Here is a 15,064-nt window from a genome sequence, read left to right on the forward strand (position 1 = left end):
CCAAAATATATTTAACATGATTGTCATATGAGTATATAGAAAGTGCAACTTCTTATCTTTAAAATAAGACCCACTTCATGAGAAATGAACAAAATTATATAGGCAAAAACTGCCGATCGGGAAGACTGTCTGCACTACTCATTACGTATGCAAGACATGTAAATTCTTGCATACGTGCTGAATAAAATAGAGGGTTTTCGCACCGGCTGCGGTCTGACTGCTAGGCTAGCTCTGGGAAAAGAAGAAAACTGGTTAAACACCAGTACATACAAATCACTGCTAGAAACTTTTGAGATGCAAATGTGATATAATTTCCATGAATGAAAAGAATTTTGTTTCTCATAAAGAATTATAGTGAAGTTTACATGGAAGAATTTTTTTTTACAATTTTGTTTTATTTTAACCTTGAAATAGTAATCCTTTCAGCAGCTCCTAGAAGCTATCACAGGATCATGAGAGGAGAAACTGAAGTAATGAAAAGTGTAAATCAGATGTCTGAAATAAATAATCAATTTTTTTTTTCAATGTGCACCGCACTCTACAATCATAAAAACAAAGCACACTGTATGAAATTAAACAACCAGCTGATGACATAGAATGGAGATAGACCTGGAAACAGGTTCTGTAGAAATGACTGAATATTTTCAGTAGATCTTATGAAAAGATGATGAAGATGATAATTTACTTTATGTTGTCCTTTCCTTCTTCCTCCTCAGATGAAGAGGCCAACGTTCCAGATCTGATCAACGATGATGATGAAGCAGATAATGATTCTGAAGGCGAGGAGATCGGTAGAAAGAAAAAGAGAAAACATAGAGGTGGGTGAACTTTACTCCTATTTCTCAATGAAAGTGAGAAAGAGAAGGAAATTTGACATTCTCCAGAATATAATAAAGCACTTTGAAATATTAATATTTTGTTTTAAAGAGGGCAATACCATTGGCGTTGTATTATGATAAAAATGTTGATACATTCTGATGTCATTTGTATTGTTTGCCCAAATTGCTTATTGTGTTCTGACTTGGAGTGAGAGTAAAAGAAGGAGTTACAATGTATGAACCCAACTAAAGACTCATCAAAATTGTGATTTCATTTATGATATTTCTGCATGGATTTGGATAAACAGTAGGTTCTGAAAACACAAAGACAATCTGTTGTTCTAAATAAGCAAATGAGTTCATGTGTTGTTTGAATTCAAATAGTGCTAGTAAATGATATCTTTTGTAGATCAATTTCATGAAAACAGAGATTTGATTGTGAGTGTATTACTATTTCAGCAGATTATGATGAAAGGCTGGAAGATGAAGACTATGATCTGATTGAAGAGAACTTGGGAGTCAAAGTTGAGAGGGTGAGTTGTTTTATACAACAATCTCAAATTTATTTGTATCAATATTACAAATGTTTGAAAGATGAAGAAAAGCAATTTCACGGCGTTGTTTACTGCAATATGTGTAAGTAGTAGTTATCCTTGTTGTGTGATATACCTCACCCAACTTGAAAAATGTTTGAAAATCATTTAAAACTGCAAATTTGAATTGATTGAATGTGGAATAAGATCCCCATGTAGATGTTAACTGTGTATGTGTATACATGATCGGCTGGCCCTGCACCGTTGAAGGTCGACACAAGCATTACTGCAGAACGTCATTAAAGTTAATCTTTTATTACCATTATCATCATAGAGGTATTGTGGTCTAGTGGATAAGTCACCTGACTGCAGATTGCAAGGTACAGGGTTTGAGTCCCGCCGTGGCACTAATGTCCTTTGGCAAGACATTAATCTACATTTGCCACTCTCCACCCAGGTGTTAAATGGGTACCCGGTAGGTTTTTAAATGACGCTTGTAAAATGGCGACTGGACGGAATGCTCCACAGGCATTCGAGAATGTGCATACATCGTGTGCGGGTAAGCCTGAATCCGATGATCTGGGGTAATAATATGTACTGCGCCTAGAAACAAAGTATTCGGGCCAATATAAAGGTGAGCTATTATTATTATCATAATAATTACTTTCATATTCCTGTTTTCTCCCACTTGTAGAAAAAGTTTCGTCGAGTGCGTCAGATCTCTGAGGAGGATGATAGTGGGAGCGAGGAAGGAGGAGCAGGAGCTTCAAGGGAGCTGGATGACCGGGATGCTATCGCCAAGGAGATCTTTGCCGGGGAGGAGGAAGAGGGTGAAATTAGTGCTGGATCAGCTGTAAGTTGAAAATCTGTTGCAAGAGCACTCTTTTTATTTCCAAGTTCAATTATACATATAGTGCAGAAAGTTATTTTCAGTTACATACTTGTCCTTAATTTATCATCATCATCATCATCATCGGGACAGTTATGAAACAAATGATTTGAAAGTAATATCTTACAGGACAAAGTGATCTTATGGAAGTCCAAGAAGTAATACAACATTTTATGAGGTACTGCACCAGTTTTCCTACAAAACAAGCCAGCCAACGTGTTTGCAGTTCGCCATGATTTTAGGTCTGTTTATTGCATTATATGTAATATAACAGGCCTTATGTAATGCTCTGCATTTTCCACAAATCACCCCATATAGAAAAGTCATATCAAATTTCACTCACCCAAAGACTCTCCGCGAGACTAGGGGAAATATTTTTATGGGAACTCTGGTTTGCTGTGTGCAAGACCTATACACCCATTAATAGTATTTCCACCTAGTCTGGTGACAGCGAATTATGACCTACCACACATGAAAACTGACTACCATCTCCTTTTAACACACCTCTGGATCCAAAAACAGAGTACTCTTAATCAAACAATAACAAAACAAAATCTTCTTCCAATTTTCTGCCCTTGAATTCCGTGACTGAATGCAGGACGACCAAGAAGAGCAACATGAGCCAGAACAGGGAGAGCAGTATGGAGCTCTGGAAGATTCAGAAGAAGAATCAGGCATGTACCAAGAAATAGTTGGCAATGATACAGTCTAACCTGTCAATAGCGACCCCCAAAGGGAAACACAAAAAGTGGCCTCTGTAGACAGGTGGTCTTTGTAGATAGGTTCCTTTAGTACATGATTCAAGGGAAACAACAAATGTGGCCTTTGTAGACAGGCGGTCACTGAAGCAGGTTGGACTGTACATAGAAAGAAACGTTTCAAGTTATACTATTCTCAAAGGGTAGTATGAAAACCTTATGAGCTAAGTGATAAATGAATAAGGTATCACATCGTGAAAGATTAAAGGAGTCGTGAGTAGCTAAGACGGGAAACAGTGCTAGTTGTCAGGAAGGAATGACTTTAATGTATTTTTTAGAATCCCATAATTGATATGGCATCTGTATGATATATTGTGAGTGCCTACACACCATGCAAATGACTTCATTTCTAAATAGCATTAGCTGTCTTTGAGCAACAGTAGTACTAGTTAGAAATGTGAACTTGTTTTGGATTAATTCTGTATCAATATTTTACCCACACATTGTTTTTCAGATAAAGAAAAGATGACAAAGAATAGGTTTCATGATGTGTACGAGTCCAACAATTATTCAATAACTCTATATTTTTATTTTCGTCACTAACTTTTTCATTGCATTTTACTCTTGCAGACCCAGATGATTTCATCGTTGATGACAGTGGGCAACCAATTGGGAAGAAGAAGAAAAAGGACACAAGCACAGATACACAGACTCGTAAGTATGACACAAAGGACGCTTAAAGGAAACCACACGTTTTGATGTCTGTTGCTTCCAATCAGTACAAGTTTATAATTTTATTTTATTTGTTCATTTAAAAGCAGAGCTCAAAAATGATATATCAATCGTTTGAATTTATTCAAATGAAATGAAGAATTAAAATAGCATATAATTTATTTCATTATAATCTTAGGCTTATAAGCTTTCCTTTGATATATAATTCATCTATTTCATCTTTCACTTACAACACGGTCTTAATTCTTTAATATTGTCTAATTATCTCTCTCTCGTTATAATTAATCTATTTTATCTTTCACTTCCGACAGTGTCTTTAATATTACTCTCTCTCCCACTCTCTTTAGTGCACTCCAAGAAGCCCAGGACATCTTTGGTCTTGATTTTGACTTTGATGATTTTGAAGGATATGGAGATGAATATGAAGAAGCAGAAGAAGAGGAGTATTCTGAGGTAGGTATTTGATTAAATTTTGTTATTTTTTATTAAAATGTAATCAAGTAACATGGTTCCAATGTAAATATTGCTCAAAATGATTGAAAAATATTCTTTTCTGAAACGAGTCATGTCATCAATAATGAAGCATGTCAATTTACCTTTTTTATGCCTCCGCCACCGAAAGTGGTGCCGGAGGCATCATGTTTTCGGGTTGTCCGTCCGTACGTCCGTACGTCCGTCCCGTTTGACCGTTATCACAATATCTCAAGAACCATTTAAGATTTAAACTTAAAGAGAAGGGTGAGTTCTGGGAAGAGGTGGAAAATAATTTGTGAGCGTTACTCATTCTTATTATGCAAGTGTGGAAGAACATCAGATAAGACATGTTCCCTGAAAAGCATGGCTCTTCAAATGCCTTCATATTCTAAATATGCATGTGACATCGTAAAAATCGGGGGCCGGCTTTTTACGCCACGTGTTCGTGTAGTCCCATATACACCTTTCTGTGTACAGTGTTTGTAACTTTACCAAGACTTGGCCAAATTTCTTATCATTTTGATGATTCCAGAACCTTGCAATACACACAAATTCTTATATGCTAGATGATCAACCTTTTCTGATCGATTCCACACCGTTTCTTACACAATGCAATCGCATGACCAGAACTCAACTTCATCTTTAAGACTCAGGAATAGTATTTATCACCATAGGAAGACGATCTGATTAGATTTTGGAGTACGTAGGTCAAAGGTCACAGGTCACAGAGGTCAACTTATGAAATTCCTTGTATTGAGTTTGTTAGCGCGATATCTCAAGAACCATTTGAGATTTAAACTTCAAACTTAATGATAGTGTGTATCACCATAGGAAGACAATCTGATTAGATTTTGGAGCACGTAGGTCAAAGGTCAAGGGTCACAGAGGTCAACTTATGAAATTCCATACATTGAGATCGTTATCGCGATATCTCAAGAACCACTGGAGAATTTTCACTTCAAACTTAATGATAGTATGTGTCACCATATCATAATATCTCAAGAACCACTGGAGATTTAAACTTCAAACTTAATGATAGTGTGTATCACCATAGGAAGACAATCTGATTAGATTTTGGAGCACGTAGGTCAAAGGTCAAGGGTCACAGAGGTCAACTTATGAAATTCCATACATTGAGATTGTTATCATGATATCTCAAGAACCACTGGAGATTTAAACTCCAAACTTGTTTAAATTGCTCTATGGCGGAGGCATCATTTTCGACTGCGCGCAGTCAAAATTCCATCTAGTTTTGGCATCAGTTTGTGGATTTAGCTTTGAATAATAATTATAAAAAAACAAAAACAAACAGTGTCTTTAAATCCCCTTTTCATGGAGTCAGAGACATTTTTGCATTTTGTTTGTTTTTGTTTTTATTTCTGCATTTTCAAAATAGTAAATCAACAATTATTTCTTCATTATACATTATTATAACGTTTTCAGTGCATTAAATAAGATACATACAATCACAAATATATTTCAATACTGTCTTGTGGTAGACTTTGAACTAAAGTAAGATTATTGAATGAGAAGGTCACATCTTACTGCTTTTGTTTTCACCGTTTGTGCTTTCTCTTTTGCGGTCTCTTTTTATCTTACCCTCTTAATCTCTCTTTCTATCTCTCTATCTCTCTTTCTTTAACCCTGTCTCTCTCGTGTTTAGTATGAAGAAGAGGAAGATGAATTGGAAGAAGGCGGAGAACAAAGAAGAAGGCAGAAGAGACCTGGCAAGAAACGTGCACCAAAGAAGAGCATATACGAGGTAAGGGCAGTCACCAGGAGCCAATCACAATCCCTTTGCTGGCTATTGCTTGGCTAGAAAGTTGCCTGTCCATGTTCCTTCAGCCAGTGACAATTTCTATGAAATGCATTTTAAAAAAAAGCTGTTTCTATGATTAATTTCTCATGAAAGAAATATTGTTTATGATTTAAAATTTAAAACAACAATTAAATTGATTATTTATTTTGTATTTGCATTAAAAAAAAAAAGATTTTAGATTTCCTTTTAGGAGCTTTTATTCTCTTCATCTAATAAATTGATAAATCTGTGAAAGTGTAGAGAAACAGAATCCTTTATCCCATTTTTGCACTGTGTTTTCTTAAAATGCTTACATGTTTTGTTTTATGATGAATTTTTTTTCCATAACAAAATATCATCTTTGAAATTCTGCAGTGGCATTTCAGAAATCATGGACATGTTTTGTTTTCGGATGGAAAAAAAACTATTATTGATGTACGTATATGTTTTAGTCCTGCTAATTTATATTTTGTCGTTGTTTCTAGGTATTTGAGCCGAGTGAGCTGGAGAGGGGTCACTTCACTGATCTTGATAGCGAGATCAAGACTGCAGACATTCCAGAGAGATTTATGGTGAGTTCCGGCCTTCCAGAATAGTTTGGTTATCCATAACTTGCATCTGGCTATACTAGTTGCTCCAGGCTTTATTTTGTCAAAGATGCAGAGTTGGCGCTTAGGTTGCAGGGCGATCAGGAAGAACAGGACTGATGCTGATGAGGCCTGTTTTGTTTGTATTAGAAATTTATTATGGAGGTATGTGTCACAAAATTTTGTATACATGTGCATGATAAAGCACAGAAAAATGTATCATTCTTTTTCTTGCAAGATTCAATAAAAGTAGAAAATATATCTTTGTCAGACAAGATTGCTAAGAGTAAAACAGTAATCTGTTATACCACTGGTACAACTTTTGATTCACAAGTTTTTCTTCACAAGGCGGATTGCATTCCTAAACACTGAAACTTCAGCAAAATCTTTTTTCACTGGACATGTCTCACCTGAAGCATCCGAACGTTTATCATCTTGCTTTTGTTTCTGTGTTTAGTTGAGATCAGTTCCTGTCACCGAGGCAGCTGATGAAGAGCTTGAGAAAGAGTCGGAATGGATCTACAAACAAGCCTTCCTGACACCATCAGTATCAAATCAGGTACTGTTTAGCTCATTGATGCAAAAGTAAATGTCTATTTAAAGTAGACTTAAATGCACAGAATGCTTAATGAGTGCTCAACACAGAGTTTGAAATTTTATTGCTTGTTGTCATTGTTTGTCATATTTTACAGAAATATAATGAGGTTGCTTGAGAACTGTGATGATACTTTTTGGTTCGAATTATTCTCAGTTTTTATGCCTCCGCCACCGAAGGTGGTGCCGGAGGCATCATGTTTTCGGGTTGTCCGTCCGTACATCCGTACATCCGTACGTCCGTCCCGTTTGACCGTTATCACAATATCTCAAGAACCATTTAAGATTTAAACTTAAGACTCGGGAATAGTATTTATCACCATAGGAAGACGATCTGATTAGATTTTGGAGTACGTAGGTCAAAGGTCACAGGTTACAGAGGTCAACTTATGAAATTCCTTGTATTGAGTTTGTTAGCGCGATATCTCAAGAACCATTTGAGATTTAAACTTCAAACTTAAGGATAGTATGTATCACCATAGGAAGACGATCTGATTAGATTTTGGAGCACGTATGTCAAAGGTCAAGGGTCACAGAGGTCAACTTATGAAATTCCATACATTGAGATTGTTATCATGATATCTCAAGAACCACTGGAGATTTAAACTTCAAACTTAGTGATAGTGTGTATCACTATAGGAAAACAATCTGATTACATTTTGGAGCACGTAGGTCAAAGGTCAAGGGTCATAGAGGTCAACTTATGAAATTCCATACATTGAGATTGTTATCATGATATCTCAAGAACCACTGGAGATGTAAAAACTTCAAACTTAAGGATAGTATGTATCACCATAGGAAGACGATCTGATTAGATTTTAGAGCACGTAGGTCAAAGGTCAAGGGTCACAGAGGTCAACTTATGAAATTCCATACATTGAGATTGTTATCATAATATCTCAAGAACCACTGGAGATTTAAAATTCAAACTTAATGATAGTGTGTATCACCATAGGAAGACAATCTGATTAGATTTTGGAGCACGTAGGTCAAAGGTCAAGGGTCACAGAGGTCAACTTATGAAATTCCATACATTGAGATCGTTATCGCGATATCTCAAGAACCACTGGAGAATTTTCACTTCAAACTTAATGATAGTATGTATCACCATATCATAATATCTCAAGAACCACTGGAGATTTAAACTTCAAACTTAATGATAGTGTGTATCACCATAGGAAGACAATCTGATTAGATTTTGGAGCACGTAGGTCAAAGGTCAAGGGTCACAGAGGTCAACTTATGAAATTCCATACATTGAGATTGTTATCATGATATCTCAAGAACCACTGGAGATTTAAACTCCAAACTTGTTTAAATTGCTCTATGGCGGAGGCATCATTTTCGACTGCGCGCAGTCAAAATTCCATCTAGTTTTAAAATGTGTTAATCTATTATACAGTTAATTAACAACTAAACTAATCATACTCCTACTAAGTTTAGTAATTTGTTTAAGTTTGTGAAAAAATGCTTTGTCCTGGTTTATGTTTCTTGAGAATATGAATTATTATAGCTTACATCTAAAAGCTTAAAACAATTTCCTATATTCAACCAGTCCACCTTTCATTCTTGAGTTATACAAAACACAAAGAGCATCAAATTTACAAGGGGTTTGAATAATTTAGTTAACTGTAATTATGGTTGGTCTGGTGTATGATTGAAGTGGAAGTTTCCACATCTGTTAATTTTGTCATACCGTCTGCTTTATTTTTCGACTTGTTCATTACTTGTAGGAGTTTGGCGACCAAGGCGATGGCTATAGTGGGTCCAGCGCCTATGAGAGAAAACCTCCAAAGACGAAAAAGAAAATCCGAGAAGCCCTCCACTTCATGAGAAATCAACACTTTGAGGTAATAATCACATTTTACTGAGCTAAAATCAATCTATACATGTGTGAAGGGAAAGGTGTGTTTATTGGATGATTGTGTTCAGGGAGTCTACACAATTTTACCCCCAGAAATGTATTAAAGTTTGATCTGTATGTTGTAGTGATCTTGAACAGATGTTTTACAGTGAGTGAGTCTCATAAAGCTTGTGCTAGCTGAGAAGATAGAGGGTTCTGATTTGTTTATCGATTTAGCTTTTAACAGATTTTGGGTCTAATTCTTTTTTGTCGTCTTTTCAATGGAAAGTTATATCAAGAATGAACATTCTTTACAACAGCCTATGTATTGTGAATTTTGTGTTCTTTTTTTGCATGCAGGTACCATTCATAGCCTTCTACAGAAAGGAGTATGTAGAGCCCGAGCTCAACTTCAATGATCTCTATAAAGTATATCACTGGGATGCCAAGGTGAGAAATTAAAAGTGGTCTAGAATTTGATTTGAATTGTTATTAATTGAATTTGTATGGCTTACATTAAAAATTAAAGAGATAATTATTGGTTTGTGTCTATTTTCATTAACAAATATCAACAAATAAAAATATACATGGTAAAATCGATCTTGTTTATATGGCAGAGAACCCATCCCAGAGGTAATTTCAAAATCTCACAGATTTTCAATGGAGTTCTGAATATTTTAGGATTTTTATTTAGAAAGTTCATTACAGATTTGCTTAATTTTATGAGAAAGACTACATATTGGATTCTAACATTACTTGATCCTATGACTCATGGCCAAATCATGTATATAAGATTTCTGCTCATTCAGTAAATTTACTCTAAAGTCAAGTGCTAATTATCTATGTGGTGATGTTTGAGGATTGCTTTACCAGACTCCTCAGAAAGCATGTATAAGCTTGTAAGTTAGCAACCGGGGGACAGACAACTGTCAGTCATCTCCGAGGGACTTGATAATGAGGATTAAAGCCTCGCCCACGGGCACAAACGCATTGACTTGGTTTTGAACCAGGGAGCTCCCGGTTACGGGATCACAGCTCTACCACTGAGCCATCGCGCCTCCTTTATATGCATGTACCTGTATTCTAATAATAATAATAATAATAAAAATAACAGTGCTTATAAAGCACTTACCACCGAAGTCTCTAAGTGCTATAATAACAAACAAAATATAATGATAAACAATTACATATTAAACAAATCAAAAAAAGTGCAAATAAACCTACAAATTACAATACATATGAAATATACATCAATGTGAACAGAGCAAGTTAATCATCAAAAGGAATTTTGAATAAATGTGTCTTAAGACAAGTTTTGAATTGGTTAACAGTTAATTGTCATGTGCTTGTTGTTTCTATCGTTGTAGTGGTCTCAGTTGAAATCCAGGAAAGCCAACCTGCTCAAGCTATTTGAGAAGATGCAGACGTACCAGTTTGACACGGTGATGAAGGATAAGGATTTTGATGCAGAACTCCCTGAAGACTTTAGAGCCCTCTCCACCCAAGACCTTGAAAGGTAAACACAGACCAGGGGGGTGTTTCACAAAGATACTAAGTCAAACTTAACTCTAAGTTGGACTTAACATTATGTATTTTAGACTTTTCATAAATTCCACATCAAGAATATGAAATCTCTTTGGTAATAGAAAATATGAATGATTTGAATCAACATTTTATGCCTTTTAAAATAACTTTTACAAAATATTTTCAAAGATGCTAACAGCTTTCAATAATTGTTGAGTCCAATGTAGAGATAAGTTAAACTTAAGATCTTTGTGAAACACCCCCCTGGGATCAGTTTCACAAAGTATTTTTTTTATGACAAATTTGACAAAAATCAGTGACAAATCTGCTGATAACCAATTAGAAGCAAGAATTTCCATAGCTTATAACAAAAACTGTCATTTGTCACTGATGACAAGCTTTGTGAAATGGGGCCCTGGGATCAGGATGGAATATGGACAGACCCTATGACTGGTACGGCGAAACCTACTTTAGTGACCACCTGTCTACAAAGACCACATTTGTGTTCCCCTTGACAATAATTTCTCATAGAAACCTGTACTAAAGGAACCTGTACATAAAGACCACCTGCCTATAAAGACCACTTTTCTTGTCACCCTTGAGTGGCCTTTATAGACAGGTTTCACTGCTGCATTTCTAACAAGGTAATTAATTGATGCCATGATCGTATTTAGTATTCAGCAAAAGAGATAGAGAAGAGGGATACGGATTGCCGTATAATGTATTGTAAGTGTTGGAAAAATATGATTTTTTAAATCCTTTTCTTGATGAATCAAAGCTTCATGATCCTCTATATCTTGATAATTTTGATCAATTATCAATCCTCAGGTTACAATTATCATGCTGATTGTTAATTTAATCTTTGAAAATGTTTCTACACTAGCAATATTTCTAATATTCTAATGTCTTTTCCTTGTGATCAGGTTGAATGCTGTAGACTCTACCGAAACCCTGAAGGATGTCTACATGCACTTCTTACTATACTACGGCCGAGAACTTCCCAAGATGCACAACGCCCTGAAAGCCAAACCCAAGGAGAAGAAGATGAAGCTTGTGACGGTCAAAAGGAAAGTGATGGTCAGAAGATGGAGGAAGAAGAAGAAGGAGAAAGCCCCTCACAAAGAACGAAGGATAGAAGATGATGATAGCGACGAGGAGGAGGATAGTAACAAGAAGGTTGATGTTGAGGAGGAGGAGAAGGAGAAAGACGATGAGGAGAAGATGGAGACGGAGGAGGGGGAGGAGAAGGGAGACGAGGAAGGTGGGGAGGAGAAGAAGAAGAAGGACGAGGAGGATGACGGGTTTGAGGATGGCGAGATGACGAAAGACAAGGAGGATGGAGAGGAGGAGGATGGAGAAGGAGAGACGAAGAAGAAGGATACAGAAGAGGATGGAGAGGTAGCAGACGAAGAGGAGATGGAGGAGGTTGAGGAGGAGACAGAGGTTGAGGATGAGATGGAGGTAGAGGCTTCTGATGATGAGGATGATGAAGAGGGCGTGGTAACCAGCAATGAGATCAAACAAGCCAGCAGAAAATCAATGTATGCTCTCTGTCAGGATGCTAAGCTCAGTAAGTTATTATCATGTATTTTGTCCTTTTTTGCTCGTGACTTCACATATGATTTGATTTGCATCCTTAGTATAAGATTGACTAATGGGGCGTTGGAAGAAAGTTGGGATTGATTGCAAGTTGCAAAATTTGCAACTGATATTTGCAATCAATTGCAACTCAACTTTCTTGCAACGCCCCACTAGTCTACTAAATTTCCCAGGATTTTGTTAGGATTAAAGTTTTTAACAATTAAATTAATTAACTTGATCTAGCTTTTTATTCTCTTTCTCTCTCTCGTAATAATGGGGGGGGGGGGGGGGGGGGGGGGGGGGTTGCAAGAAAGTTGAGTTGCTTAATCGCAAGACGCACGCTTGATTTTGGGGATTTGCAATTAATTGCAACTTTCTTGCAACGCCCCATTTGAATGGGTTCCTGCCAGTCTCTACTACACGCTATGTAGAGTGGTATACTGCATTTGTATGACACTATGGAGTCTAGACCATGGGTTACTTGTTACAGACTTAGTGTTATATGATCATCAGAATAAAGTGTGTATAGACAAAATTGCAAAGAGATGGTTTGATATGTTTCAGTATAGGTCTCACTCTACACTAAACTTACCTTTCATTTTGTTATGATCATTAGCTGGTCTGGCTGCAAAGTTTGGTCTGACCCCGGAACAATTTGGTGAGAATCTGAGAGACAACTACCAGAGGCACGACCCTGAACAACACCAGGATAGCCCCTTAGAAGTAGCTACAGATTATCTCTCAAGGTAAATATGACCACTATGTGCACCATCTCCACTCCATAGCGAATTATCAAGTCAAATGATTAAGATAACAGAAAAGATGTTTTTTGTGTGCAGATAGTCTACTAAGACAGCCACAGAGTAGCCGTTGGTGTGTATATGAACTCTGATGTGCACCATCTCCTATTCAAGAAGAACATTTTGACCACATGTTTGCGATTGCAAAGATAGAAGTGTTTTTTTTTTGTAGCAATAAACATGGACTAAGCCCAGATAAAGATTAATTCACAACTTTGGAGCATGTCTACTTGTGAAAATGAAAGTCAATGTTGATATCGGTCCTAAGCAGTACTAAGTCATTCCCACTAATGTAGCTTCAGAGAACCTAACCAAGATATTAGCCAGCATACTGTGACCCGTATGGCACATGTACCTTAAAGCATGAAAACAAGAACATAAATATCCTTTTTTTGTAGGTGTTCTGCCAAAAAGGCAGCTTCCAGACTTAATACTGTATTAAAGCCTCTGTCACAAATGCCATTACGAACTGCTACAAATGCCGTTTGAACGATTTTCAGACAATGGAAATTCGGGAAGACAATGGAAAAACGGAGATTTGTACAAAATTATCGTCGTACGAACCTTTGTGACCGTAGGATTACACTTTTCTGCCTTGAGCTTCCTCATCTGTAATATTCATAGTCCAAGGATTGTAAAAAAGTTCTTCCTCATTTCTTATTAAGGCTGTATTTTGTTCGCATTATTTTCTTGCAGTAAATTCAAAGATGAGGAAGGCGTGCTGCAAGCTGCAAGGTACATGGTAGCCCTCCAGATTGCACATGATCCTCTAGTCAGGCAGTGCGTAAGACAGACATACTATGAGAGAGCTAAGATATCGGTCAGACCAACCAAGAAAGGCATCAAGGTATGTCTATATCAGTTTCTTGACTTGCTTTCTGATTATTATATTGTCTGTGTGGATTTTGAAAGGCTAAAGCTAGGGTAATGATTTCCAAAGCTCTTTGGAAGCGCATAACGCCGCATAGGGACTTTATATAATATATTATATCCAAAGAAGAGTAGATGAAAGAAGAAAAACTAAATTGAGATGCAATCATATGGCACATGCCCTGTCAACATTTTCTCTGAGGTAGCATACGTTTCCATAGGTTTATTCCTAGTTCTAACCTGAAACCTCACCTAAGATCCAGTCACATAAACAAATCACCTTTGATCCTTGATCAAATATGGACAGGAGAGTAAATGTCTCTATGGCAGATGTTGGATCATCAGGAAGACAGTGAATGGTCCAGTGGATGATAAAGAGCAATGAAAGACGTGTCTTATATCAATTAATGTGTAAATGATTGTCTAATGTTCTCAATCCTTCCCAGGAAATCGATGAGAGCCATCCCATCTTTGGTAGCAAGTACCTCAAGAACAAGCAGGTCAAGGATCTATTGCAGGACCAGTACCTCAAGCTAGTCCAAGCTGAAAAGGATAAGCTCATCACCATGACCATGTCCATTGACATGGCTCAGGGCACAAGGTTGGTCTGACATATCTTTTACCTGTATTTCTCTTCATTCTGTTACAGTTGGATCATGTTGTATTCACTGGTCAGACTTGGAACATTAAATGGTTGTTGTACCCATGAATGAATTGACACTGTTTGGTAAATTCCTGGTTGAAAATAAATTTTACCCCACAAAGTAATTGTTTGATCCTCTTTTAAAAGATAAACATGTTTTAATTCATATAATTACATGTACATTACTTCAAAGAAAAGATGATATGCAGATATGACTAGATACTGCTTCTTGCAAGCATCTAAATGTGCCTGTAAGAAATTTGATATTAAAGTTTTTACAGAGTTTTATTGTTTATAGTTTGAAGATTTTTAACAAACATTCGATGAATTTCTCTTTCATTTAGATAATCAAACTCTGTTCAGTGATAAAAATGGATACAATTTCTATAAGTTCTAATGGTGTACTCTTGCCCCTTCATATAGATTATACAACAATTTACAGTGATAATTACTGTAATAATGATTTGGATTTATATAGCGTGTTTCCCTGGAGAGTATTCCTACCATATGGTTACCGTGAGGGCATAGGCAATTACTAACATTAATGCTTTCGTCATCCTAACGGGTCTTCATTTTTCTCTTGGGTATTGAGTGGCAAATTTAGATTAATGCCTTGCCAAATGACATGCTGTGTCGGGATCAAACCCACAACCTTTGAATTTCTTGTCAAATGCTTAAAC

General features: G+C 36.6%; 1 protein-coding gene across 1 annotated transcript in view; it reads left to right on the forward strand.

Annotated features, from left to right (window-relative positions):
- Positions 1-15,064, forward strand: part of LOC576920 (transcription elongation factor SPT6) — a 35,356-nt gene that overhangs the window by 2,301 nt on the left and 17,991 nt on the right. Inside the window, 17 exon segments of the mRNA XM_030991783.1 lie at positions 717-818; positions 1,278-1,351; positions 2,046-2,204; positions 2,839-2,914; positions 3,569-3,627; positions 3,630-3,652; positions 4,018-4,123; positions 5,808-5,906; positions 6,428-6,514; positions 6,987-7,088; positions 8,857-8,973; positions 9,327-9,416; positions 10,334-10,482; positions 11,414-12,060; positions 12,688-12,817; positions 13,568-13,718; positions 14,188-14,342. Of these exon segments, the coding sequence (XP_030847643.1) occupies positions 717-818; positions 1,278-1,351; positions 2,046-2,204; positions 2,839-2,914; positions 3,569-3,627; positions 3,630-3,652; positions 4,018-4,123; positions 5,808-5,906; positions 6,428-6,514; positions 6,987-7,088; positions 8,857-8,973; positions 9,327-9,416; positions 10,334-10,482; positions 11,414-12,060; positions 12,688-12,817; positions 13,568-13,718; positions 14,188-14,342 (2,326 nt within the window).

This window comes from Strongylocentrotus purpuratus, unplaced genomic scaffold (genome assembly GCF_000002235.5).
Source record: "Strongylocentrotus purpuratus isolate Spur 01 unplaced genomic scaffold, Spur_5.0 spur5_scaffold_2, whole genome shotgun sequence".
NCBI lineage: Eukaryota > Metazoa > Echinodermata > Echinoidea > Camarodonta > Strongylocentrotidae > Strongylocentrotus > Strongylocentrotus purpuratus.